The 24,532-nt window shown below is 55.9% G+C and overlaps 1 protein-coding gene across 6 annotated transcripts; it reads left to right on the forward strand.

The window, feature by feature from the left end:
• The first annotated feature begins 227 nt into the window (after nucleotides 1–227).
• Nucleotides 228–23,150, forward strand: PHF19 (PHD finger protein 19). 6 transcript variants are annotated; one of them, XR_015727330.1, is made up of 16 exons: nucleotides 228–352; nucleotides 2,797–2,997; nucleotides 3,483–3,564; nucleotides 5,861–5,956; nucleotides 6,456–6,556; nucleotides 7,112–7,260; nucleotides 8,900–8,995; nucleotides 9,740–9,808; nucleotides 9,996–10,116; nucleotides 12,321–12,388; nucleotides 13,686–13,847; nucleotides 14,385–14,472; nucleotides 15,211–15,296; nucleotides 16,174–16,269; nucleotides 21,376–21,512; nucleotides 23,014–23,150. XR_015727330.1 is itself a non-coding variant. In XM_087869410.1 (15 exons), exons 2-15 carry the CDS (start codon nucleotides 2,812–2,814, stop codon nucleotides 21,455–21,457), a joined length of 1,482 nt encoding a protein of 493 aa, XP_087725536.1. In that variant the 5' UTR covers nucleotides 228–352; nucleotides 2,797–2,811; the 3' UTR covers nucleotides 21,458–22,959. The 6 variants fall into 6 exon arrangements, 4 of the variants coding, with proteins under 4 accessions (XP_087725536.1, XP_045647024.1, XP_087725535.1 ...); XR_015727331.1 differs by lacking the exon at nucleotides 23,014–23,150 and adding an exon at nucleotides 19,807–19,988 and having other exon boundaries at nucleotides 21,376–22,959; XM_087869410.1 differs by lacking the exon at nucleotides 23,014–23,150 and having other exon boundaries at nucleotides 21,376–22,959.
• The last annotated feature ends 1,382 nt before the right edge of the window (nucleotides 23,151–24,532 follow it).

The following is a 24,532-nucleotide window of genomic DNA, read 5'->3' on the forward strand; positions in this document are numbered from 1 at the left end:
GGCGCGGGCGGGAGGCGCTGCGGGGCCCCTCCGCCGCGGGCTCCAATGGCGAGGCCGGCGCGGCCCCCGCTAATTACATAAGCGGGACGTCAATAATTCGCGGGAAAACGCGAAAAAGATGGCGCCCCGCGCCCGGGGGGCCCCTTCCTGAGCGCCCCGGCCCCTCCCTCCCCCGCCTCCCCCCCCTCCTCCCCGCGGCGCCCCCGCCCCGCCCCGCCCCCGCCGAGACCCCGACCCCGGCCCCACGGGCGGACACTCGGCCGGGCAGCCGCGGGCCGCGCGCAGCCGCCTCCGCCGCCGATGCGCCTGGTGGCCAGACTCCAAGTGGGACCGGCCGACACGCAGGCTCGCGGTAAGCTCAGCGGGGACTCCCCGCCACACGCTTCGCTCCCGGCACACATCCCTCTTTGCGAAATCTCCCCGGACTTCGGCGAACCGAGCGCCTCGGGAGGCGGTGGGGGGGGGGGCGGTCGGGGTCCCGCGGAGCTGCGCGCCTGGGTTTGGAACGGGGCTGAGCGGCGTCTGCGGGGCGGGGGAGCCCCGCCCGGGTCCCCGAGCCTTCGAGGGGGGGGCGTGGGTGACAGGTCGCTGCTCCCTGGCCCCAAATCTTGACTTGTCCCGTTCGGGGGCGGCGGGGGGGCGGGGGTGGAGACCAACCCAGGCATTTGGGATTTTGCTCACGTCCGAAGTCAGGCAGCGGCAGGACTGGGACGGGGGAGGCTTGGCGTCGGAGCGACCGAAGAGAGAAGCGCTTGAGCCCGAGGGGGTTACCTCTGCAAGTTTTTTTTTCCCCCTCCTGAACACCCTTTTTTTTAAAAAAGCCAACGGCCGCCCTGGGAGAGGCCCCGGCGCATGAATCATCCTCGCTTCCTGCCCCCGCCCGGCCCCGCGCTCCTGGTGCCGCGGATTTGAACTGGAAGCCGACGGGAACCCGCAAACAGGCATTTCTTTGCAGATGGGTTTGAATCAGCCAATCACAGCCCGCGGGGGCCCGCTCCGGGAGGATGGAGGCGCGGGGAGGGGGCCGCCACCCGGGGGCCCCCGCCCGGCCAGTGGGGGCGCGGCGACCGGGCCGGCTCCCAACGGCGCGGTGGGGGAGGAAGTGTCAGTTTGTGAACCTGCCGCGGCCCGGCGCCCTGGCCCGGCGGGCGGGGACTTCGCAGCTCCCGGGAGCCAGGTGGCAGGGAGAAGGCTGGGATTCGGATTGCTTACCCTGCCCAATGCCTGCGCTGCTCTGCCGTCCAGAAAAGGGCAGAATGGGTGTGTGGGGTGGAAGGGAACGTGGCCACACCGTCGTCCGGGGAGCCAAGACCCCAACAGTGCCCTGCCCGCCCCAGGGCCCCTGACAGGCACACACATGCGTTTAATTTCACATACCCACTGACACACTGCCGCAGAGATCATGAAACACAATCTTACAGGAGTACACACGCACTGGCACAGCAAAACACACAGGACTCTCGCCCTGTCTACAAGTAATCATAATACCAGGAACCCGGTGCGGTGCAGTGGCAGAGAAGGAGGGGACCGGAGTAGGGGGTGCAGGGAACAGAGCAAGGCTGTGTTCGGCTCAGCAGAGAGTGTGTGGAGGGGCTTAGAGACAGGTGAGCCCAGAGAGGGGAGGAGGGAACCTTGGGGAAGGCTTCCAATGCCTGCGAAGACACTGGGGAGCCACAGAAAGTTCCTGGAAGGGAGAATGAGAAAGGGAGAAATAAAGAATTGGTGGCCCTGTGGAAGGGTCTGATGTGGAAACAGGAAAGCAGGGAGTGACCTGCACTGGGTGCTGGTGGTCTCATCCCCCATCCCAGCACCCCGCATAAGTGAACACAAGGCTCAGGAAACAGTTCTTGAATGAATGAATGAATGAATGGCCCAAGCGAAGGAGAGGCCTGAACTCAGACCAGGACAGGGACATGGAAAAGAGGGGCCAGATGCCAGAAATCTACTGGGCTTGAAGTTGGCCAACTGTGGCAACTGACTAGCTGGAGAAGTCTAAAGATGCTCAGGGGTTCTGGGGACCATTAGTGGTCCCATTAGCAGGAAGAAGAGAGCAGTGTTTTATACGGTGTGTTTTATAGGATGGTGAGAGAGACAGGTGCCCAGAGGGCAGCTTGTGTTGACTTACCTGCCTATGGCACATTTGCATCTCAGGAGAAGCCCAGAGTGAGTTTAAGTGTCCCAGAATTGGTTCCTATTAAATCACCCCATAATTGAGAGCAGAAAGGGGGATTATGGAAGACACAGGTGAATTGTCTATACCCGGTCACAAACCACCTAGGAGTTTTCCTTCCTAGGGGAGTTTACTCTGGCCAGATCTCAGGGCACGGGCTGGGGGGTGGGGTGGTAGTGAAGACTTCCTGCGGCTTCCCTGGAGAAGGCCCTCCACTTAGAGAACATGTTTGCTTAAAGGATAAAGCTTCAGGCTCCTAAGCCTGGGAGTTCAGGCCAGCGGGGCAGGGAGACTGCCCTGTGGTTGGTTGAGAGATTCGTTCTCTTTAGAAGGCAGCATGGCGTGTGTGGGAAGAGAGGCAGGGTTTCGAATCCACCCACCTGATTTGAGCCTTAGCTCAGCCTCTGCCCCACTGGCCACTTTCACTTGCCAAACCTCAGTTTCTCTGTCTGTAGAATGGGAATAACAATGTCTCCCTTGCAGGGTTGTCATGAGGATCCCGTGCAATAGCAGAAGTGCCTGGCGCCTAGTACCATAGGCTGTGTGAGGTAGTCTCCTTCCTTCCCTGGAGGGACTGCTGGAGCACGGGGGTGAGGAGTAAGAACTCTCTTCTCTTTCTCTTCCAGTGTCAGGGGAAGCTAATGGAGAATCGGGCTCTGGACCCAGGGACTCGGGACTCCTATGGTGCCACCAGCCACCTCCCCAACAAGGGGGCCCTGGCAAAAGCCAAGAACAACTTCAAAGACCTGATGTCCAAGCTGACAGAGGGCCAGTACGTGCTGTGCCGCTGGACCGATGGGCTGTATTACCTCGGGAAGATCAAGAGGGTAAGCCTTTCCTCCCTGGGCCCTGTTCCCAGGCGCAGTGTCTCTGCTCATCCTCTGGCCTGGGCCTCCCTTCATGCCCCTTACGCTCAAAAGATGACCGTGGAAGGAACCAGAACCTGCTTTTGCAGATGCCATCCTTAGGGCCAACATCATCCAACCAGGTCTTTAGAATAGAGCTCCGTGAGCCTGCAGAGCAAAACCAAACAAGGTTGGAGGGGATCTCAGATGACCACCTGGCCTGTGCTGTCCTCCGCAGTCCCACCAAGTTGTGGTCCCCTGGCCCCTGACTGTGCAGCCCCAGGGACTGGTGCACATTACCTCCAGAGCTGCTGTCTTTCCCCTTCCAGCCTCGCTCTGCTTTCCGGGGCACAAGGAGCAGGTGTAATCCCTCTGTCCTGTGGGGACAAAAATGGGAGAGGAAGACCATGTCCCGGCGGCTTTTCCTCAGCTACTTCTCACGTTGCCCCTCCCTCTCCATGCCCCAGGTCAGCAGTTCTAAGCAGAGCTGCCTTGTGACTTTTGAAGATAATTCCAAATACTGGGTCCTGTGGAAGGACATACAGCATGGTGAGTACTCCCTAAGAGCTCGGGCTCCCCTGCCCCATCCTTGGCCCTCTCTCCTCTTCCACTTCCATTTTTTCTCTTCTCTCCTTCTTTCTTGTACTCCTGGCATCTGGCCTTGTCCATGGACCCCCGTACCCCCTCACCAGCCCACCTGAGGAGATAAGATGACTAGCTGTGTGTTTACATGGAAAGGCACTTCTGACGTCTGTCGTGCCCTCAATCAGTCCCGCATCATGAGGGAGGCGGGCAGGTGGAGAAGGTGGCTCAGGAAGCTTCTGGAAGAGCTGGGATGGCACATCATCCACTTCTACACAAAGCTGGGGGTCAGTACAGGGCTAGGAACGGAGGGGGGAGGGGCCCAGGCAATCAAAACTGGCGCCTCTGGATGGGAGCGCGGTGTGAAGAAAACGAGCGGAGGCAGCCCTGGCCTTGGTGGAAAGCCCAGAAGGCAGAGATGGACCAGGGAGGGTGAGGATGGACATGCCTGGATGGAGCTAGATGGGCTTCAGGGTTGAAAGGGAGCTGAGTTGGGTGCCATCCCTGCGCGCAGAGAGCTGACATTGTCCCACTCCAGCCACCATTCTCCCTTCCCACGGACACGACAGACCCACTCAGGAGTCCCAACACTCATCTGTTTCCAAAATAGAGCTCCAAGTTTGGGCTCAGTAGACCTCGGACCAAGTTTCAGCTCTGCCGCTTGCTAGCTGCACGTCCTTGGGCAAGTGACCCCACTTCTCCAAGCCTCAGTTTCTTCATCTGAAGAAAGGAGGTGATGACAGTAGTGGCCTCACAGGGTGGTGACATGAGACCCCAAGTATAGCACTTAGCCCAGTGCTAACAGGGAAGCACGTCCTAAAGAATTTTTTATTGTAAGAAAGGATTTCAAGGAGCCTGCCAAGTAGAGACCACAGAACCCAGCCAGGTCATAGAGGTTCCAAACGGCCCATGTCCCCAAGATGTCGCAGCTGACGCAGACATGGAGACTTCATCAAGCCCCCACCCCTCAATTTCTTCTACAAAGGTCCAAAGCGATGAGGAGCTCTTCTCTTGTGTTACCCTCTCATTGAAGGCATAGGGAGCCAGCAGGTGCAGACAGACGCCTTAGCAGACATTGAGGAGAAGGGCCACGGTGTGCCGGGACCCCAGATGTGCTTCAGTGCTCACCTAGGGAACAGCTTGTCTCCCCAGCCAGATACCCGTGCCTCGCAGGCAGGACGGTGCCCCTCTGGCTTCACCCAAGATGAGAGCACAAGGCTGAACAGCCATAGTTACCGATTACTTAATGAAGCTTACTATTCTCCTGGCTTCCATCAGCGGCTTACTTCCTTAAGCCAGGGAGGGCTTACTGGGACCCACAGTGCCATATTCAGTAATAAGAGACAAGAGACCACGTTGTCAGCAAACGTGTCTTGAACACACGTGCTACACGCTGTAGGAGGTCCTGGGGACAGAGTGATGAGCAGATACCATTTCTGCCCTGCTAGGAGGAACAAGACAGAAACATGTGTCAGAATGTATTAAAATATTCACTCAAACCTTGCACACATAAACACACCTATTCTTCAACAATCACAAAAAAAAAAGGCAAAGAAAAAAAAAGAGATGAGAAAGAACTTGTAGATTAAAAGCAGTTGAACATACTTAAAATTGTTACGACATTTTTATTTAAGAAACAGTTGGAAATGTGAACACTAATTGAATTTGTTGGTGATATTGAGAAATCGTTTTTAATTTTTAGGTGCAATAAAGGCACTGTAGTAATTTTTTTTTTAAAGAGCATCCTAATCTTTCAGAATTACGTACTGAAGTACTTTTGGAAAATGGTTAGGTATCTGGGAATTGATTCAAAATAATACAAGGGGGGAAGTGGGTGGGAATACAGTCAAAACAAGATTGGCTACGAGTTCTTAATTGTTGATAAGAACAAGGAGTTTCATTATAACATTCTATTATTGTTAACATAAAAAAATGTTTAACGAACTAAATTAGGCAGAAGAGGCAGCATGATATGGTCAGAAAGAACAAAGGATTTGATGTCCAATAGTCATGGGTTCAAATTCCTCCTCTCCTACTTAACTTCTGGGACTTAACCTCTCTGAGCCTCAATTCCTCATCTCTAGAATGGGCTAATGATAATAGGTACCTCAGAGTGGTTGGGGAGATTCAGTGAGTGGGCCCATGGGGCTCAGTGCCAGGCCCCGCACCGAGTGGAGGCTCAGTGCCTGGAAGGTGAATTTTCAACTCTCCAATTCCTGCGAGCCGGATCTGACCCTGGAAGGCCTCTCTCTCTCCCTTTCAGCTGGCGTTCCAGGGGAGGAGCCCAAGTGCAACATCTGTCTGGGGAAGACATCAGGGCCACTGAATGAGATCCTCATCTGTGGGAAGTGTGGCCTGGGTGAGTGTGGTGCGCAGGGCACAGAGGAGGCCCTGACCTGTGGTTCCCCACCCCCCACTGGCCCAGTGGGCATGCCTCACTGTTGGGATCTCAGCTGGCTTCCTGTTCCTGTTGGAGCTCCAGAGTGACGGGGAGCCAGTGTCTGGGAATGAGGGCCCGGGGAGGTGACCCCTGGGGAGAGCTGGGGCTTCTGGAAAGTGAGACAGGGTGTGCAGGTTGGAGCTCCCCCTAGCCCAGGAGAGAGGCTGGGTGGAGAGATGGGGCACAGAGGCTGAAGCCAGACTGTGGTGTCTCCCACTGGGCCCAGGCTGTCTTTGAGTCGCCTGCTTGGACACCAGCTTGGCTGCCTTGGCGAGCATCGCCAGCCAGGCCCCCAGGAGCTGGCAGGCACACGGCTCCTCCAACTTGCTGCCACCCTCCCCAGCCCCGTGGCCTTTGGGCCGACTGGCCTGGGGGCCACTGCTTCCCGTGGCCACTCACCAGCCCCCCTCTGCTGTAGGGTACCACCAGCAGTGCCACATCCCTAGAGCGGGCAGTGCGGACCGGCCCCTGCTCACACCTTGGTTCTGCCGACGCTGCATCTTCGCACTGGCCGTGCGGGTGAGCCTTCCATCCTTGCAGTCCCTGCCTTTCCCCACTTTATCAGGAAGCCTAGACTCCCTGGGCTCAGGCTGGATTCCAGGTCACAGAGCTTGGGCTTTGGAGGCAGACAGCACTGCCGCCACTGATCGGCAAGTGGTTTGTCCTTGGCCGGGTTCCTTAGCCTCCCTGAGCCTGTTTCCTCAACAAATGGTAAAATGGATATGGGTTTGGTGCCAGGGGTCCGAGGCCCCCAGTCAATGGTGCTTTGCAATCAAAAGACAAAACCCACGTGAGCACCCCCACTCAATGCATATTGGTTATTATTGTTAACTTTATTGTTGCATGTTAATACTGTTACTAAGAGAAACTTATGGGATGGAGAGAGGATAGATTTGAGATCGATGAGAAAAAGCTTCTTGCGTTTCTGACTACACTGGAATATCTGAGGGTCCCCGGGGTCAGCAGGTCCGTTGCCAGCCGCAGCGTGCTGACTCCTGTGGCCGCCCCGCCCCCGCCAGCCACCAACCCCCTGCCGGGACCCCACGGCTGAGCCGGACCCTCATTTTCCCGCAGAAAGGCGGCGCGCTGAAGAAGGGCGCCATCGCCAGGACGCTGCAGGCCGTGAAGATGGTGCTGTCCTACCAGCCTGAGGAGCTCGAGTGGGACTCGCCCCACCGTACCAACCAGCAGCAGTGCTACTGCTACTGCGGCGGGCCGGGAGAGTAAGGCCGCGGGGGCGGGGCCTTCCCCCGAGGAGCGGGGCGGGGGTGGGGTCGGGCGGTGGGGCGGGGCCTCCCCGAGGGGCGGGGTCGCGCCGCGGCGGCGGGGGCGGGGCCCGGAGGTAGGGCCGCGGGGTGGGACCCGCAGGCGGGGCTCGAGGCGGCGAGGCTCGCGCTCCCAGAAAGCGGCTCCTGGGAAGGGAAAGAAGTATTGAAGCGAGGGTCCAGATCCTCCCAGCCCCCTCCGCAGCCCCTGAGCGCAGTTCTCATCGTAGTGTTCCCGTTATATGGTGTTTGTGAGCAGAGTGGCGATTAGATAATTCATATAAAGTCTCACCCGGTGCCTGGCACTTGGTCAGCACTTAATAAACGTGAGCTGTTACTGTCGTGCATGGAATTGAAGGTAAACCTTTCTGTTGTCAGAGTCAATGAGACAGGCTGGTGGTGAGATATTAAGGTACTTCCCTCTGGAGGTGTGCAAGCAGGGGTTGGGGGTCATGTGTAGGGTACTGTGGAGGGGATTGCTGTGGAGGGGATTCTTGCCCCAACTACAGGAGTCTTTGATTGCTTCTTCCTTACCAGGCTGGGTCTCCATATAGCCATGGGTGCTCCTTTGGGCTGACTGCACTAGACACTGTGGCAGGAACGACGGAAGTGAGAGGTGGGGTCTCTGCCCTCAGGACACAGCCTACAGGATACCCTGAAGTCCTGAATCTTAGCCCCAAGCACTATTGACAATAGTAGGGGTCTGGAGGCTGGGCTCACGCAGCCCAGCTGGGTAATTTGGGCAAACTGCTTGAAGTCCTTCATCTCTCAAGTGGGATCAGCTTCCCTGTGTGTGGGAAGGTCTTTGTGATTACAGGGAGAAATGCTAAAAGAGACCTTTACAGAATTGAGGCAGTGACTCTTGGTGCTTACTGGGCAAAACTGCTCAGGGTGATTGTTAAGAATGCATCTCCCAGGGGCTCCCCTAAAGATTGAGTAGGTCTCGAGTGGACCAAGGAATCTTCATAGTTTGATCTAGAGACCCAGGTGACTCTGACGCCACAGGCAGTCCAGGGAGCTCACCTGGCAAGCTGCTAACAAAGCATCAGTTGTTAAAGTACCACGTGGCTCTCCATTCACATTCCCTGAATAGTCGTTGAACGGGCGAGACAGGGTAGATACCGCGTAAGAAACACCAGACACGGTGCTGCCCACGGAGCTTCCAGGAGCCATTAGTCTCCCATGACGTCTCCTGGGCAAACCTTTCCATCCCGGTAGCGTTTGAGAAGCAGTGTGCGCGCTGAAGGTGGGGGCTCCAGGGTGGCACGAAGAGCACAGGCTCTGAAGTGAGGGAGGCCAGGGTTTGAGTCACCATCCACCACTTGTTTCCCGAGCGACCTTGAGCAAGCCTGTTAAGCTCAGACTCTTCTGTAAAAGTAGGGCAGTGGCCGGTCTTTTACCAGACGGTGAGATGAAACGGTAGAGCATAGGCCTGCTCCCCGCCCGCCCCTGGCGCAGCCTCCGTGCTCGTGCTTGGTGACTGTGAGTTCGCTTCCTTCTCCCCGCCGGCGTGCGAGTTGCCATAGGGAGAGGTGGCTGAGGCCGATGCCTGGCTGGGAGCGTGGGCCTGGCTGACCCTGGCTGCTCTGGTCTCCAGATGGTACCTGAGGATGCTGCAGTGCTACCGGTGCCGGCAGTGGTTCCACGAGGCCTGCACCCAGTGCCTTAATGAGCCCATGATGTTCGGAGACCGGTAGGTGCTCATCCGGCCCCACTCAGCCTTGAGGGGGAGGTTGGGGGGGGGGGCAAACAGGGGCAGGGGCAGCAGCTCTTCCAGACCACCTGCCAGGCCCTACGCAGGGTCTCTGATGGTGGGCACCTGTCTAGGGGAGTCAGCTAAGGGCGAGGGAGGCCTTCGCAGTAGAGGAACGTGCCAGGCCACAGCCCCAGTTGCCACTGACTTCTGGGGGGACCTTAGACCAAGTCCCACCTTCCCTACACCCCAGTCTCTTCCAGTGTCCCGCCCCACCCCTACCTCCACCCCTAGTAAGAGGAACCACTGGGAAGGGGGGATGATCGATCTGGCTTCTGACAAATGGGGCTAAGCTAACAGAAGGCTTATGTGTGTCGCACCAGATATTGTGTGTCTTGGTTGGTGTGTCGTGTTTGTGATTGTGTGTGTGTGTGTGTGTGCGTGCGCGCGCGCGCATCTCTCAGAGGGGAAGAGGGTGCCCCCTCCAGCCCAGCCTAGCTCAGCTCACTCTGAACTCAGTCACGCTCCAGGATAATGACGACGTAGGGGAAGGAGGGGTAGGGAAGTATTTTGCGGTCTTTGCCCTGCCCCATCCTTACTGCCCCATTCCCTGTAGGGCCACTAGCCCTTGGGAAGAGGACGACACTGACTGTGGGAAGGCAGGTGGGGAGTGAGGGGCGAGGGGCTGGGCTAGGGTGGGGTGTCAGCCCCTCCCACCACAGGCCCCTCTCCACCCGCCCCCAGGTTCTACCTGTTCTTCTGCTCGGTGTGTAACCAGGGCCCGGAGTACATCGAGCGGCTGCCCCTTCGATGGTGAGAGGGTGGGGCTTGAGTCCCCTCCCAGCTGCTCCGCTCCCACCTCCCACCGGGAACAATTCCATATCCAGCCACCAGCTCCCAGCCTTGCCCCTGCCCTGCAGCCTGGACCCGGGAGGTTCCAGCCCTGGCTGGGGCAGGCTGCCACCTCACCCCCGCCCCACCTACTCGCCCCCTTGCCCAGGGTGGATGTGGTTCACCTGGCCCTCTACAACCTGGGGGTGCAGAGCAAGAAGAAGTACTTTGACTTTGAGGAGATTCTGGCCTTTGTCAACCACCACTGGGAGCTCCTGCAGCTTGGCAAGGTACGCAGGACCGCGGGACGGCAGAATGGCAGGAGTCCGTTCCGCGGTGGGCTTACTGAGCTCCAGAGCGGGCCACACGGTGCAGGACTGGGATCTCGGTGTCTAACGGATCACTCTCAGTAGCGCTGCCTGTCTGTGAGGGCTGTTGGCTGGGAGAAAGACCCAGAGCCTCTTAGCTGCCCCGTCCCTGAGTCCAGGCCTGTGAGGCAGTGCCCGGCAAGGGGCTTCCTGACCCAGGCTTTGGCCGTGGGCGGGTTGGGGTCTCACTGCCTCAGCAGCAGGGAGCTAGCGGTGGATCTGGCTGGAGCAGGGCTCTCTGCAGAGATGTTTGCCCTGCTCCGGACCACCTGGCTACAGTGGAAAGTGAAGTCGGCCTGCCCCCTGCTGGTCTTACTCCGAATAGCAGAAGTGGTCCCCGGGGGGCCGGGACCCAGGCAGTGAAGTAACAGGAGACTTCCAGGATGTCAGAGGGGGAGAGCGACTTGCTGGTGGCCAGCAAAGCCCCAACCTCTCCCATGGTGGGGCCATGCGCCCTTTTCCCTAACGGTAACCTTAGAGTCCTCTCCACCAATCCAAAGTGAGGTGTCTTCTCTACTGACTGCCCCAAATCTCTGATGAGACAGGTATTTAAAAAAAAAAATGACCTTTATGCTTTGCAGAAGCTTTTCATATACTAACATCTTCATTTATAGTGTTTGATAATTTCTAAGACATAAATATTGTCAGGGCACCTGGGAGGCTGAGTCAGTTGAGCAGCTGACTCTTGGTTTCTGCTCCGGTCATGATCTCGGGGTCCTGGGATGGAGCCCCATATAGGGCTCTGTGCTCAGTGGGGAGTCGGCTTCAGGATTCTCCTCCCTCCCATCCCTCCCCCTTCGTGCACACGCGTGCCTGTGCCTGTTCTCTCTCTATAAAATAGAAAAATAAATCTTTCTTAAAAATACATACGTATTGTAAAGCCTTAAAAGATAGGTAGAGCTGGTATTTTTTTTTTTTAAGATTTTATTTATTCGACAGAGATAGAGACAGCCGGCGAGAGAGGGAACACAAGCAGGGGGAGTGGGAGAGGAAGAAGCAGGCTCATAGCAGAGGAGCCTGATGTGGGGCTCGATCCCATAATGCCGGGATCACGCCCTGAGCCGAAGGCAGACGCTTAACCACTGTGCCACCCAGGCGCCCCTAGAGCTGGTATTTTTAATAACTTTTTTCTGATTTATAAAAAGAACATATATGTTCCTGGTAGAAAAACGGTTAAGCGCTAAAAAGTGTAAAGAAGTATACTTTAAAATCATCCAGGGGTTCCTGGTAGAGCAGTCATTTAAGTGTCAGACTCTCGATCTCAGCTCAGGTCCTGATCTCAGGGTCTTGAGTTTGGGCCCCGTGTTGGACTCCATGCTGCGTGTGGGGCCTGCTTAAAAAAAAGTCATCGTATTCCCCATCACACCACGTGACACAACTGCCACTAATGTATCCCATCCTTCCTTCTGTGTCTGTTTTTCCTTGGTTTACACTATATAGTTTATAAAATTTTAAGCCATCTTTTTTTTTCCAGTTTACATTATATCATAAATACTTTTCCATATTCCGAAAGCGTTTTTATCAACATTTTTAAAGGCTCCATTGGTTTCCACCGTGGTTTACTTACTGCGTTCCTACCTCTTGGGCAGGTAGTTGCCTCGCTGCTTTGCACACCTGCCGGTCATTAGGACTGACACTCTGGGGAAGCTTTGTTAAAGCTTTGTTGTGTTTCACGTTCTATTTCTATGATAGAGCCCAAGGAATGGCTGACTGGGTCAAGGGCATGGGCATTCTTAAGCCTTTTTTTTTTTTTTTTAAAGATTTCATTTATTTATTAGAGCATGTGTGTGCAAGAGAGAGAAAGAATGAGCTGGGGGGGGAGGGGTAGAGAGAGAAGGAGAAGCAGATTCCCTGCTGGACGGAGGGCTCGATCCCAGGACCCTGGGATCATGTCCTGAGCTGAAGGCAGATGCTTAACTGACTGAGCCACCCAGGTGCCCCATTAAGCCTCTTGATCCATCTAGGACAGGAGTCAACTCTCTCCATTTCCAGATGGAGAAGTGAGATCAGAGAGGTGAAAAGATTTAGAATCCTAGAAGTCAGGGTCCTCACTCAGAGATCGAGGAGGAGGGAGGGGACGAGGGTCATGTGCCAGGTCTGATTCTCCTGCTGGCTGCTCCCCCCAGCTCACCAGCACCCCTGTGACGGACCGAGGACCACATCTCCTCAACGCGCTGAACAGTTACAAAAGCCGGTGCGTGCGGGGAAGGGAGGGAGTGCGTGGGGCCCCCGACAGGTGGGATTGGGTGGAAAGCATCTTCCTGCCTCATGGCCTTTGCTCAAACTGTGCTCCAGCCTGGGTCTCCCTCCCCTTCTCTTTGACTAGATAAGTCCTGCCCATTCTTCCAGATTCAGGGAGCATCCCACCTGCTTTGTGATGCCTCCCAGACCACTCCAGCAGCTTGATGCATTTGGATCCTGGGCTTAGCGCCCTAGGGGGTGCACCTGATCTTTGAGGGGCCCTCCTCCCCTCGCCATGGTTCTGGACCAGGCACTGAAGGATCAATTCATCATCTCCCGGGTGGGCTGCAACCTCCTAACTCGTCCTCGGCCCACGTCTTCCCCTCCAGACTTCCGAGTCCTTCTCAGAACACACAGCTGACACCTCCCTTGCTGCCACTGCAGGGACTGCCCAGGCTCCTGAGCGCGGCATTCAAGGCCTCTCATGAGCAGACCCTGCCCATGCCTTTTGCCACCGACCCTTTGCTTTATTTATTCTGGGTGTCGGCTATCCTGAAGCCACTGCTCTCCCACTCAGTGCTTTTGCTCAGACCCCTCTGTTGACTAGAATGCTCTTCCATCCGTTTCACTCATTTGTTCCGTGAACGACTTTGGACTGCTGCTCTGTGTCAGCCCTGTGCGGGTCCCGAGGACTAAGTAAGGAACAGGACATGGCCCCTGCTTTTCTGAAACCTCTCCAGACATCTCTAGATAGAATTTTCCACTCTTATCTTCCACCTTCTCATGGTTTGGGGCCCAGACACAGTCCTATGCTTGAATAGTGGGGCCTTCCGCCTTCCCTGTGGCCCGTCTCCTGAGGGTAGGACTGTCTGGGGCACCTCCCCTCACCTCATGGCAGCTCAGCCCATGTTGGAAAGAGGAGGGAAGCGCCTGGAGGTATTTTCAGTCTCCTGGGGGAGACCCGAAAACAGAATGGTGTCGAATCCAGCAGTTCCACTGGGAGCTGGAGGAGGCCTTCCTGTAGGAGGTGACCTTGGGGCCAGTTGAGGCAGAGAAGAAAAGGGAGAGGAGCAGCAAGACCCATACATAACAAGAGGAAGGACAGGGACGAGCCATCGGCCACATTCCCAGCCACCACCCGGGACCCCTGGTCCCACAGGCCTTGAGGAATCAGCATCTCTACAGGCAACCCTGGATTTTAGCTCTGGGTCCAAGGAGGCAGAGAGGGTAATTTTAACGCTTGACTGTCCTCCCCAGGAGGAGGGACCGACAGACTCCAGAGCTTTCTCCTCCCCCTGCCCACCCCCCAGGTTCCTCTGCGGCAAGGAGATCAAGAAGAAGAAGTGCATCTTCCGTTTGCGCATCCGTGTCCCCCCCAACCCGCCAGGGAAGCTGCTGCCCGACAAGGGCCTGGTGCCCACTGAGAGCGGCGCCTCCTCTGAGCTGCGGAAGAGAGGAAAGAGCAAGCCTGGGTCAGTGCCTGGGGACCGAGCTCGGGGTCTCCACTACTCCCAGCTCCAGCCCCAGCCGCTGGCTGTGCAGTGGGCCCAGAGAGGACGGTGGCATGCAAGTGAGCAGGGAGGACCTCCACCCCGATAGGCCCAGCTGGAGGCACCGGAGAGGGCCAGTTAGCAACCGAGCTGGGACTCGGTCCCACACTCTGGGCTTCTTCCACCAGAGGAGCCTGTTGCCTTGCTTGGAGGGCAAGCCAGGTCATGGGGCCCAGTCTTGCTGGGTTAGGGCTTAGGCAGAGAGGGAAGGGGAAGTGAGAGTGTGTAAGGGGTCCCTGGCTCTCCTCGCTGAGCTGAGCTCCTCGTCCTGGGCGTCGGGGACAGAGCAGCTTTCTCTCTCTTCTGCCCACCATTCCCCCCCCACCATGCCCTCCCACACCCACTGCCTGGAAGGAGCACCTGTCCCCACCCGCACTGCTGTGTCCCCAGCCCTGCCTCTCCTCCCTCTGGGCCTTCAGGCTCTGACCCGGCCCCCCTCTCCCCTTTCTGTCTCCACAGTTTGTTGCCTCACGAATTCCAGCAGCAGAAAAGGCGAGTTTATAGAAGAAAAAGATCAAAGTTTTTGCTGGAAGATGCTATTCCCAGTGTTAGTTTCTTGTTTTCTTGCTCTCCACATTCACACACAGGGTCAGCACATGTTAGGGAGTCCTGTGCAGGAAACTGAGGCCCCCCCAGGCCCAGGGGGCGCTCTCCCACATCCCTTAAAGGAGAAGCCACTTCCTCCTAGGGCTAACAAGCCAAGGCCAGGCACTGCAAGACCACTCCCTTATCTCCCCAGGTTCTCCCCAGAAGCCGAAGGGGGCGGGGCAGGGGAGGTAACGTCTTTGCCCCCACAGTCCTATGGGGTCACCGCAGACTAGGAAGGGCCAGTGACTCTCTTGAGGTCACACGTCAGCCAGTGGCCAAGGCCAGCCTAGAACAGGGCTCTGGAGCACTCCTTCCTTAGTGGCCGGGCATGGGCGCTCCGTGCGGGCAGGGACACTAGCGGTCCTCACGCCTGCCCCGCACCTGGCGGCGTGCAAGGCACCTGTAGTCAGCCCCTCACTCGGCCCTGCGTCCCAGCCCCCGGAGCAGGGAAGCACCACAGCTGCTCCTGTCCACCCTTTGCAGTTCAGGTGACGGAGGCCCGAGATGGGAAGGTCGTGCAGTCAGCTAGAGACGGAGTCAGGGCTAGAAGCGGTGTGATCCGGCTCCTCGGTCGGCCTGGGACCAAGGAGCAAGGGACCGGTCTTTCCCTCGGAGAGCCTGGGTGGCCATCGGCAGAGAGAGTGCGCTGTGGGAGGCGGCTCTGACGCCCTCTGATCCCCCCTTCCTGTGTCCACAGAGCGACTTTACCTCAGCCTGGAGCACCAACCACCACCTGGCCAGCATATTCGACTTCTCGCTGGATGAGATTCAGAGTTTGAGAAGGTGAGGGCCCCGGAGACGGCCGCCCTGCAGTGCGGGGTGGAAGCAGGCCGCGACTCCGTTCCCCAGCAGTGAAGGCAGGCTCTGGAAGGGGCCAAGCCAAGAGCCTTTCAGGAGTGGGAGCTCCGTCGGGGTCGTTTCAGTTACAAGGGTGCATACTGCAGCAGGCGACCTGGCCGCCTGCCCTAGAGCCGTCTCTGCGATCCCTCCCCCTGCCGGAAGGTGGCCAGGACCCCGGGGACCGCTCCCCAGAGCTGGGTCACAGGCTGCCTTGCCTGGGCCCTCTGGTCCTCTCCAGCCCCTCTCCGGCTTCTTCCAGCCCTCACACCGTATACCAGAACTGCTTTGGTTATCCCGCATTCCCGTTCCTCCAGGGAGCCTTCCCTGACGCTCCCCAGGCTGTGTCAGACGCTCCCGTGTGTTCCCACAGCACCTCGTGCTTGGTGCCCCTCAGGGGAGGGACCTCAGGGGAGGGCTTCAGTCGGTCAGGCCTGGGCTCCAGCCCCTTACTTTGCAGTCACTAGCTGCGACTTCAGCCTCTCTGAACCTCCTCACCGTGTCTGCACGGCTGCCACGAGACTGAAACAGATGCTGGAAATGAAGGCCCTTTGGGTCTATAGAGCAGCTGGGTGGCCGGGGCCAGGCTCCTCAGTGCTCCTGTCACCACCAGGGACGGTGCCGGGGGAAGGCTTTCTCCAGTGTCCCGTGACTCCTTGGACTTGGAGGGCTGGCTGGGTAGAAGACGGACAGGCAGAGGGGCTGCCACGGCAGGCACAGTGGGTGGGGGGAAGCTCAGCCTTTGCTGGGGGCTGAGAGACAACTGGAGAGGCACGAAGGGGTGGCCAGGGCCAGCGCAGGCTCACCCTCTCCTCCCTCTCAGTGCCAGCTCAGGCCAGACCTTCTTCTCAGATGTGGACTCCACTGATGCCGCCAGCACCTCCGGCTCGGCCTCCACCAGCCTCTCCTACGACTCCAGGTGAGGTTCCGGCCGGATGGGCTCGGCTTTGGCTTCTCCTCAGCCCTCCCCCTGCCCCCTGGGTCTCCTCAAGCTCGGGGACCTGGGCTCCTCCACTCGTGAGTCTGGGCCTGGGACCATCTGGTTCTGAGTCCTGGGGTTCAGACGGGGTTGCGTGTGGCCCTTCAGGGTGTTGTGCCTTGGCTGCAGGTGATGTGACACTTGTCCCTGGGCAGTTCCCTCGCTAGGGTTCTTGGCCTCTGCGGGCCATGGCTTTGCATGACCCTGCCTCTGCCCGCAGGGTGCCCTGCGTGGCTGTCTAAACCTAGGATCTGTCTTCTGGGTCACTAAGGAAAAGAGCCATTCATGTGGAAGCCTGATGGAGGGGAAGTGGCATCGTGCAGGGTGTGGGGTCCAGGAGAGGGGACAGAAGTGCCCAGGGACCTAGGCAAGGCTGCAGTCTGTTTGGTGGCAGCCGGTCCCCAGCGGCGCCGGAGGCTCCCGCAGCTGTGTTCCAGGACACTTGTGCCTGGCTTCTGTCCGCCCGCAGGTGACTGTGGGTGTCTCTCTCTGCCAGCACCCCTGTATTTGTGTTTGGTTCCTCCTGTTTCTTTGGTTCACAAGCTCTTCGGGGCTTGGTTCCTGTATCTAAACACCTGAGGACACACACCTCTTCTTTTGTGTGTCCGTCTCTCGCCCAGCGCTTCCTGTCCCCGTGTCTGCCTTTCTCCAGCTCAGGCTCTGGGGCCGAGGTCCGTTAATGCTTCTCCCCACCCCCCCCGCCCCGCTTGGACTCCGAGCTGCCAAGAGTCCAGGGCAGGGACGAGGCGTGCTCGGGGAGAGGGGCTGGGCAGGATGACTGCGCCCCACTCCCGCGCCTTCCTCTCCCCATCCCGCCGTAGACGGACGGTGGGCAGCCGCAAGAGGAAGCTGGCAGCCAAGGCGTACCTGCCACTGCGGGCAAAGCGGCGGGCAGCCGAGCTGGGTGGACGCTGCCCCTCAGACAGCAGTGCCGAGGGGGCTTCGGGCCCCGAGCGGCCGGACGAAGGCATCGACAGCCACACCTTCGAGAGCATCAGCGAGGACGACTCGTCCTTGTCCCACCTCAAGTCGTCCATCACCAACTACTTCGGGGCGGCGGGGCGGCTGGCCTGCGGGGAGAAGTACCAGGTGTTGGCCAGGAGGGTCACGCCCGAGGGCAAGGTTCAGTACCTGGTGGAGTGGGAAGGGACCACCCCGTACTGACTCGCTCCAGGAGATGCCAGGAGCCCCGAAACCAACAGAGAGAGCGCTCTCTCCAGGCTGGGGTGGGGGAGGAAAGCAAGACACCAAGTGCCTGGCGAAAGGCCCCTCGCGCCTGCCTGCCAGGCTGAGGCCCGCGCCGCTCTGTGTGCCCACCCTGCTCTTGGGCCTCCTCGGCTCGTCACCCCTTTGCCTGTGTCTCCAAGGTCCCCCTGGCTATTACCCAGTGTCTCCACACACTCCCTCCAGCTGGTTACCTGTAACTCTGAATTTGTGGCCCCCTGGCTCTCCGCCCCTTTTCCCTGAGGCCTGAGTCTTTCCCTGTGTCTGCGTCCCTCTCTCTCCCACCCCTGTTGGGCGTGTGTGTTTACACACCTACGTGCGTGTGGCTGTCCCTCTCCTGGATGTCCTTCACTCCTGACCCATGGGCAGCCAGTCGTCCCGGGGATCACATTGTAAGAATGGGAACCTTTAAGCATGGCTGAGGGTGGAGAAGAGGACGCCTCTCAGCTTCTCCCTCTGGCTTTCCCGCCACCCCCTGCTGCCCTTGGTGAGACGGCCTCCGTGAAAGCCTGGGAGGCAGAGACCCCGGGACTCTCGGATCTGAGGCGTGAAGAGGCTGGGTCTCTGCCTCAGAAGGCACTGGCACCAGAGCCCAGTTACTAAGGCTGAGTAAAGGCTGTGGGTGTCAGCTTCCCAGGTCCCCGAAGTTGTCCTCTCCCCGGCCACACCCCCTCTTAGTTGCCAAGGAGCTGTGCCTGGCCTTGCAAACCTGCAGGACAGGGAGAGGAAGTGGGAGGAAAGGAAGCCATGTCCTGCTAAACTTCAGACTGTCTCCTGTGCCTCCCACCCCCAGACCCACCACACACACAGCCAAACAATACACACTCACACAGAAGCTCCCACCACACGTGTGCTTTCACCCTCCAGGAGTGCATACCACACACACCCACACCACACACACACACACACACACACACACACACACACACCACACACACACACACTCCCACTCCCTCCAGTGCCAGCCTAGTTCCTGCCCTTGGCTCTCCCTTGGCCCTCTTCAGGGGCCGTGTGCTGCAACTTAATGTGAAAGTCCAGCCTCTGCCCCCTTCTTTCAGCCATGAACCAGCTGTGACCCTGCAGGGAGGCTCAGAGGACGCCTACCCTCTTCCTTAGCCCCTGCTGTGCCCTGAGATTGACAATCACTTTTTGGGACAGGTTGGGATTTTTAAAGGGCTTGTGTTATTCAGTCCCCTCAAAGGAAATTCTTTGTCAGTGGGAGTAAAAATAGAATTCTTAGAACTGACATTATAATTCATACCCATCTGGAGGAAAACCAAAAGTGAGAAGGGAAGGGGACCCCTCATTTTTGCTGCTTCCAGAGATATTAGAAACTGACTCAGATGATCGGAAAGTAGAAAGAAGTGCCTTCACTAGGGCAGGGGGTGGACCAGATGGGGACCAGCCTTGCCAACCGCTGCTGTGGCCTCCAGCTTGGCTGGGTTTTGCAGGCTGCCAGCTGCAGGGCGAAGGTGGATGAACAGAGGGGTGGCGTGGGGGCAGTGGGCCTGGGGAGCTGGTTTTTCCATTACTAGGCTCGGCCCCTCCCCACCTGCGAGCATCAGGGAGTCCCTGAGATGGTCCAGATGCCCCTTGCCTCAAACCTCAGCTCCTACAGTGCCTTTCTCACAGGACCTCACGTCCTGCACATGGCCCACCCACTTCCCTCTGCTTCCCTAGCGTGAGCCAGGCAGGGAGCAGCTGGGGGTGGGCCCCGTTCTTTCCCTTCTCAGCCCCACAGCTGCTGCCACTGACGCCCCCAACTGGGGCCAGATGGAAGGGGAGCTGAGAAGCCAGCCCCCAGCCTGGCTGGGGTGTGGGACCTGGGATCCAATCGGTGGCTTCCTGCCTGGCTTCAGAGGGCACAGCAACCCCCAGGCCTGCTTTCCAGGCTTCTGAGAAAGCACAGCATGAGCAAGGCCTGCCGCAGGACTCCTGCACCCTCTCTACTCGAGCCCCAGAGAGGCTCTGGGCTTGAAGAGGGGGAAGGGAGGAAGGGGGTGTCTTCCTCGTTTGGAAAGTCAGCATAAGGCCTAGCAAGGCCACCCAGACTCCACATCCCAGCATTTCATTCATACCAGTTAACAGCTGCATTACTGCCAACTGACCTTATAATAACCCTGTGCACCTTTGAAAAGATTTATGGTTTTGAATTGCTGCTTTTAATAACATTTGTTATATTAAAGTTATAATTAATGTGTCTGGTTTATAATTTAAAAGTTCCCTTTGAAAAATTAACTATCTTGCCTCTAGCAAATGAACTATCAGCTGTTGGGGACCAGGAGGAATTATCTGGTTTCTGGTCTTGGTTTCCTGGAAACTGAGGAGGAATGACAGGACCCCATCTGGCCACCTGCCACTCCTTCAACTGCCTCCCACATTCTCCCCACAATACTCTCACCCTTACCACCAACAGGATGTGGAACTTTTTATCTGTGAGTACCTGACCCATGAAGGCAAACAGCATTAGCTGAGGGCCGTGGAGAAGTAAAAGATGGGAAATGGCCTTAGAAACAGACCTTATGAAAATACTTATGTACAGCCACTGTAAAACTACTTACTGCACACAATCCTAGAAATCTGCAGTCAGTCCTAGGTCTGTCTTGCTAGTTGTAACTTACAGCGCTTTGGGTAGGTTCCTTTGCGTTCCTCACCCTTCCAATGCCAGCAATAATCCCTGCTGAAGTCAGCTCCCAGGTGAAAGAGGAAACCATTTCCCATATAAATGTGATGGATTAGGACCTTAAACTTGTCTAAATTTGAGAAAAACTGGCATGAAGGGATAGGAAAAGTCAGCAATAGGGAGGTGCAGGCCATGGGTTCCAGTGGATTCTGTAATTTCAGGGGTGGAGTGCAGCCTGTTAATCCCCGAGTATCGATGGCTGCACTTAGAACTCTTCAGTAACAACTGTGGCTCCCACTTTTTCCTACCATGCTTTCTGCTTTGGCCTTTTAACTGCCCTTAGAACAAAACCACAGTGGAGCCAGGGTAGGGCAAGGGGGCGGGATTATTCTTTGGGCTGAGATCAGTGTAATGGAATGAAAAGTGAGTGGTCTGAAGCGTCAAGAGACTTGGGTTCCAGGCCAAGTTCCAAAGCGAACAGCTGTATAGCCCTCCTGAGACCAGTGGTCCTTTCCAGGCTGACGAGTGCCTGGTTCTCTGTGGTCTAGATTCGTGATTCAGATTTACAACAAATATTTACCTTTGGACCTTAAGGGCAAGAAATTAGAATTCTCAAAAATTCCCTAAATCATAAGTTATTCTTAAAATATTTGAAACACTTTTCATATTTTCCCCATTATCATAGATATCTGAAAAAATTTTAACAAATAGGAATCTTAAGCTCAGTAGTATTTAGAAAGAACTGTAGCCTATAAGGACTATTTAAACACTGGAAACGTTATTGGAAAGTATTTAAAGAACAAATATCCTAGCAAGGTTAAGAATACACGAAATCACGTGTCAGAACTGCTCAATTAAAATTTATTTTGCTTCCAAAGCTGATTTCTTCAAACAAAGCTCATAGAATTTGTTTAAAGTATACTATGTGTATAAACTTATCTGCAAAAATAACTCATGGTTTGCAGCAGACAGGGCTAGACAGACACACGTGGAACACGGCAACAATCACAAGACTGATTCCATGATAATCGTTTCTCTCCTGCACGCTCCCGTCCTGGTTCCCTTCACCCTCAACTCCGCATGTTGGTGTTTCGTGCTCTTTTTTTATCTAATGATTTCTTCAAACCAGTTAACATCTCGATGCTTTTAAGCTTTAGTATTCACAGATAATTTTCATATTTTTTTCTCATTTCCTCAAGTGATTTTTCTGGAGATTCTGGATTCAAAAAACAGACCTTTCCTGAGAAATGCTGGGAAGGCAATCCTGCATGGAGCCACTAGTCTAGGTCCTAGCCCAGCCCCACAGCAGCGCTCTCGGGGGACAATGTGGTCTAGGGTAAGTAAGCTGGGAGTCCCTGAACTCCTCTAGATCTGTTCCCTCATCTGCAGAATAAAGATCCTGTCACCAGCCTCCAGATCTGTGGGTAGAAGTAAACAATACAATATACTGTATATACAATACATTTTTAAGTGCCAGACCAACTTCCTGCATTGTTATTGGTTTTTGGAACCAATAACCCTTCTTTCAGAGTTGGCTACAGTAGGCTCTCTAGGTGTTTGGCCTACAAAGGGATATGTCCAACCTCTCTGAAGGAGGCAGTAAGAGCATCAGATCTAGAATTGGACACGTGGGTTCACAGCCTAGCTTGGTCACGTATTTTAAGTGTCATGCTCTCTGATCTCAGGAGTCAGCTGCCAGCTGAGGAGAATACTGAGTTAGAAGGATAAAATAATGTGGAGAACCTAGGAGAGCGCCAGAGAGCTGGCGTTTGTCCTCTCCTCTCCCATTTCCTGTAGCCAGCTGTGACAGAGGCAAAGGAAGTCCACCAAGAAACAGTTTTCTGTGCACAGCCAGCACAGAAAATGCTCCAATGAAGGCCAGAAATAGAAAAATCTCCTTTGGAACTAGTCCCAGTTTAAGAAAGTTCAAAGAAAAAAGGCGGGATTTTGCCAATTCCATAAATTAGTAGCTGTGGGCTACAGAGAAAGCTTTATTCAAATCCTTGAAACATCAATTTGGGAAATACTTGTCCAGTCCTGTGCAAGAGATCAAACAGATTCAGACATGCCCTTGCCCTTGAGCAGCTCACGATCTAGAAACAGGAGGCTGACCATGATACAAAGGATAACAGGGACACCAAGGCCGGAGAGCTTTCTTCCAAGCGGGGGAGCTGACCTCGCAAAGGGGGAGATAGATTTCACAGGCGTTTGTGCAGGAGGGCGCTCCAGGCCGAGGGGAGGCCCGAACACAGGAATAACTTCACACAGCATACTGGAGCCATTTCCTTGCCAGCGTGGGCAAGGAGAGGTGGAAGGTGAAGATGGAAAAAGTGAAGTGAGGCAAGGCTATGAAGGGCCTTGAAGGCCAGACCAAGAAACTGGGCTCTAACCTGAAAGCAACAGAGGCAGTCCTTTTGGGGTCCCCAAAGCATTTTCCCTAGGGTTTACTTTATACAAGATTTTCCTGTGTATCAGAAACACCTGTTGTAAAAAGGGACGTCACCATTATCATTCTCTCTGTCCTCCTGAGGCAGCCTCCAAAATCCCACTGGCGATCCAAAAAGGATCTCTGGACCTTTGGAAGAGCCTCAGCCTTATGTCCCTACAAGGGCTTCACAGCAGGGCCCTGGGAGGGCCTCTGTTTTTTATTTGGAGGAACTAAGGTTTAAGAAGCACAGCGTGTGTCAGAACTAGAGCCTGGCAGTAAATACCCTTCCCTCTGGGAAGAACTGGTGTGGACCCCCACCCGAACTGCCCACGAGTCTCCCCAGAGCGAGGTTACCTGGTGACAGATTCATGGAGGGGGCCTAGCTCAAGTCTTTCTTCTCGCACCAAAGGGGCTCTGCGTTCCCTGGCCTCTTCCACCGGAGACCCAGGGAAGCAGACAGAGGAGCAGCGGACACGGGAGCAGGCCTGGCCTTACCATCCTCAATGCGACAGGCCACCCCTTGCGGCACCTCCATGCACTTCAGTGTCCTTCGGTGATCTATAAAATGGAGACTGGCTTAGGCCACTGGTTTACTAGCTTTTAACAAAGAACATGTTTAAAAAATGAAAATAAAAAAATAAAAAAAATCTTACAAGGGAGCTTAATATATAAAAATGATAAAAGGTAGTTATACTGGTTGAGGAATGGATGGGGAAGCCTCATACCCTTACCCCCACCCAGAAGCACCCAGGGTACCTTCTGTCAACCTCTAAGGCCCAAGGAAACAAGTCTGGAAAACACTGGTCTGGCAGTTCCCCAGGGGTCTTTCCACTTTAGGATGCTCAGTGTCAATGCTCAAGTGACAAGGTTAGTACCACAGGCTCCCAACCTATGTCTCCAATGAGCAAGGCACCAGAACCTTCTGACACCTGTCACATTCAGGCTATGGAAGAGTCTAGATCTGCTTCTAAGCCATGAGGCTGTGTCTAATTCCTAATATTCCCCCAGTCCTACCCACACCCGTGAAGCCCATTCCCACTTTCTCAGGACTCAGGAACAACTATAAACTATAAATCTTTAGTTACAAGAAATAATCTTGCTTGTCCCTGAATTTCTACCATTAGCAATTCATCCTTTTGGATAAAGTGCTTGCCAGTTCCCCTAGAAGGCGACATTCATCCCACATGCTTCGGGTAAACAGGTCACCAGGTCCATTCCTCCTCATAAGAAGCAGGAGAGTAATTACATCCTGGGCACTCAAGGTAGGCCCAGTGACTGAAGGCGCAGATGACAAACCTCATGCTCACTGCCACCTCCCCTTGGCCCCCCCACATAACCATCCTCACCCTCCCACCTCGCCCTGGCCACCTATAAGCCTGAAGCACTCGAGACAAGTTCCACCGGGTTCTTGCTTGGCCCGACCAACCCAGCCTCTTCTTCCAGCCCCCGGCGCTCAGGCCTTCAGCCTCTCAAGTTCCTTAGCTCTTCTGTGCCGACAAAGACATGGAATCCAGAGGTGCTACGAAGCCGAGAGAGGCCCCCTGCCCCAGAGTGCAGCTGCTGCAGGCGAGAGGCAGCCATCAGCAGACACAAAAGCCCCCCCACCCCTCAGTCCTCCTCCATGCCCTCCTCCAGCCACTTGAAATAGTGGACATCTCCTTGGTCCATGGGAAGACTGAAGATTTCTGGGATTTCAAAAGGATGCACCAACCTTTGGAAAGAAAGCAGAGCCCTGTGAGTGACGAGGATTAGAATCAGCCTATGCAATTAGACCCAACTGGAAAGCCTCACTCGAGCTGCCCTGCGATCTGCCGCAGCCCACCTGTCCCTGTGAGGCACTGGGCCCCACTGCTCCCGAGCCTGTTTCCCACTTGTCAATAAGGGATGAGTTGGGCCAGATGACTTCAGAGTCTCACAGTCATGGATTC

This window comes from Ursus americanus, chromosome 18, assembly GCF_024610735.1.
Source record: "Ursus americanus isolate L20-20 chromosome 18, mUrsAme1.1.p, whole genome shotgun sequence".
Taxonomy (NCBI): domain Eukaryota; kingdom Metazoa; phylum Chordata; class Mammalia; order Carnivora; family Ursidae; genus Ursus; species Ursus americanus.

Bases quoted from the DNA above. Each gene is read 5' to 3' on its own strand.
- PHF19 (XM_045791068.2), top strand. From the start codon at position 2,812: ATGGAGAATCGGGCTCTGGACCCAGGGACTCGGGACTCCTATGGTGCC. The intron at 3,565-5,860 runs GTGAGTACTCCC...TCTCCCTTTCAG, and splicing joins GTGGAAGGACATACAGCATG to CTGGCGTTCCAGGGGAGGAG. The intron at 16,270-17,150 runs GTGAGGTTCCGG...ATCCCGCCGTAG, and splicing joins AGCCTCTCCTACGACTCCAG to ACGGACGGTGGGCAGCCGCA.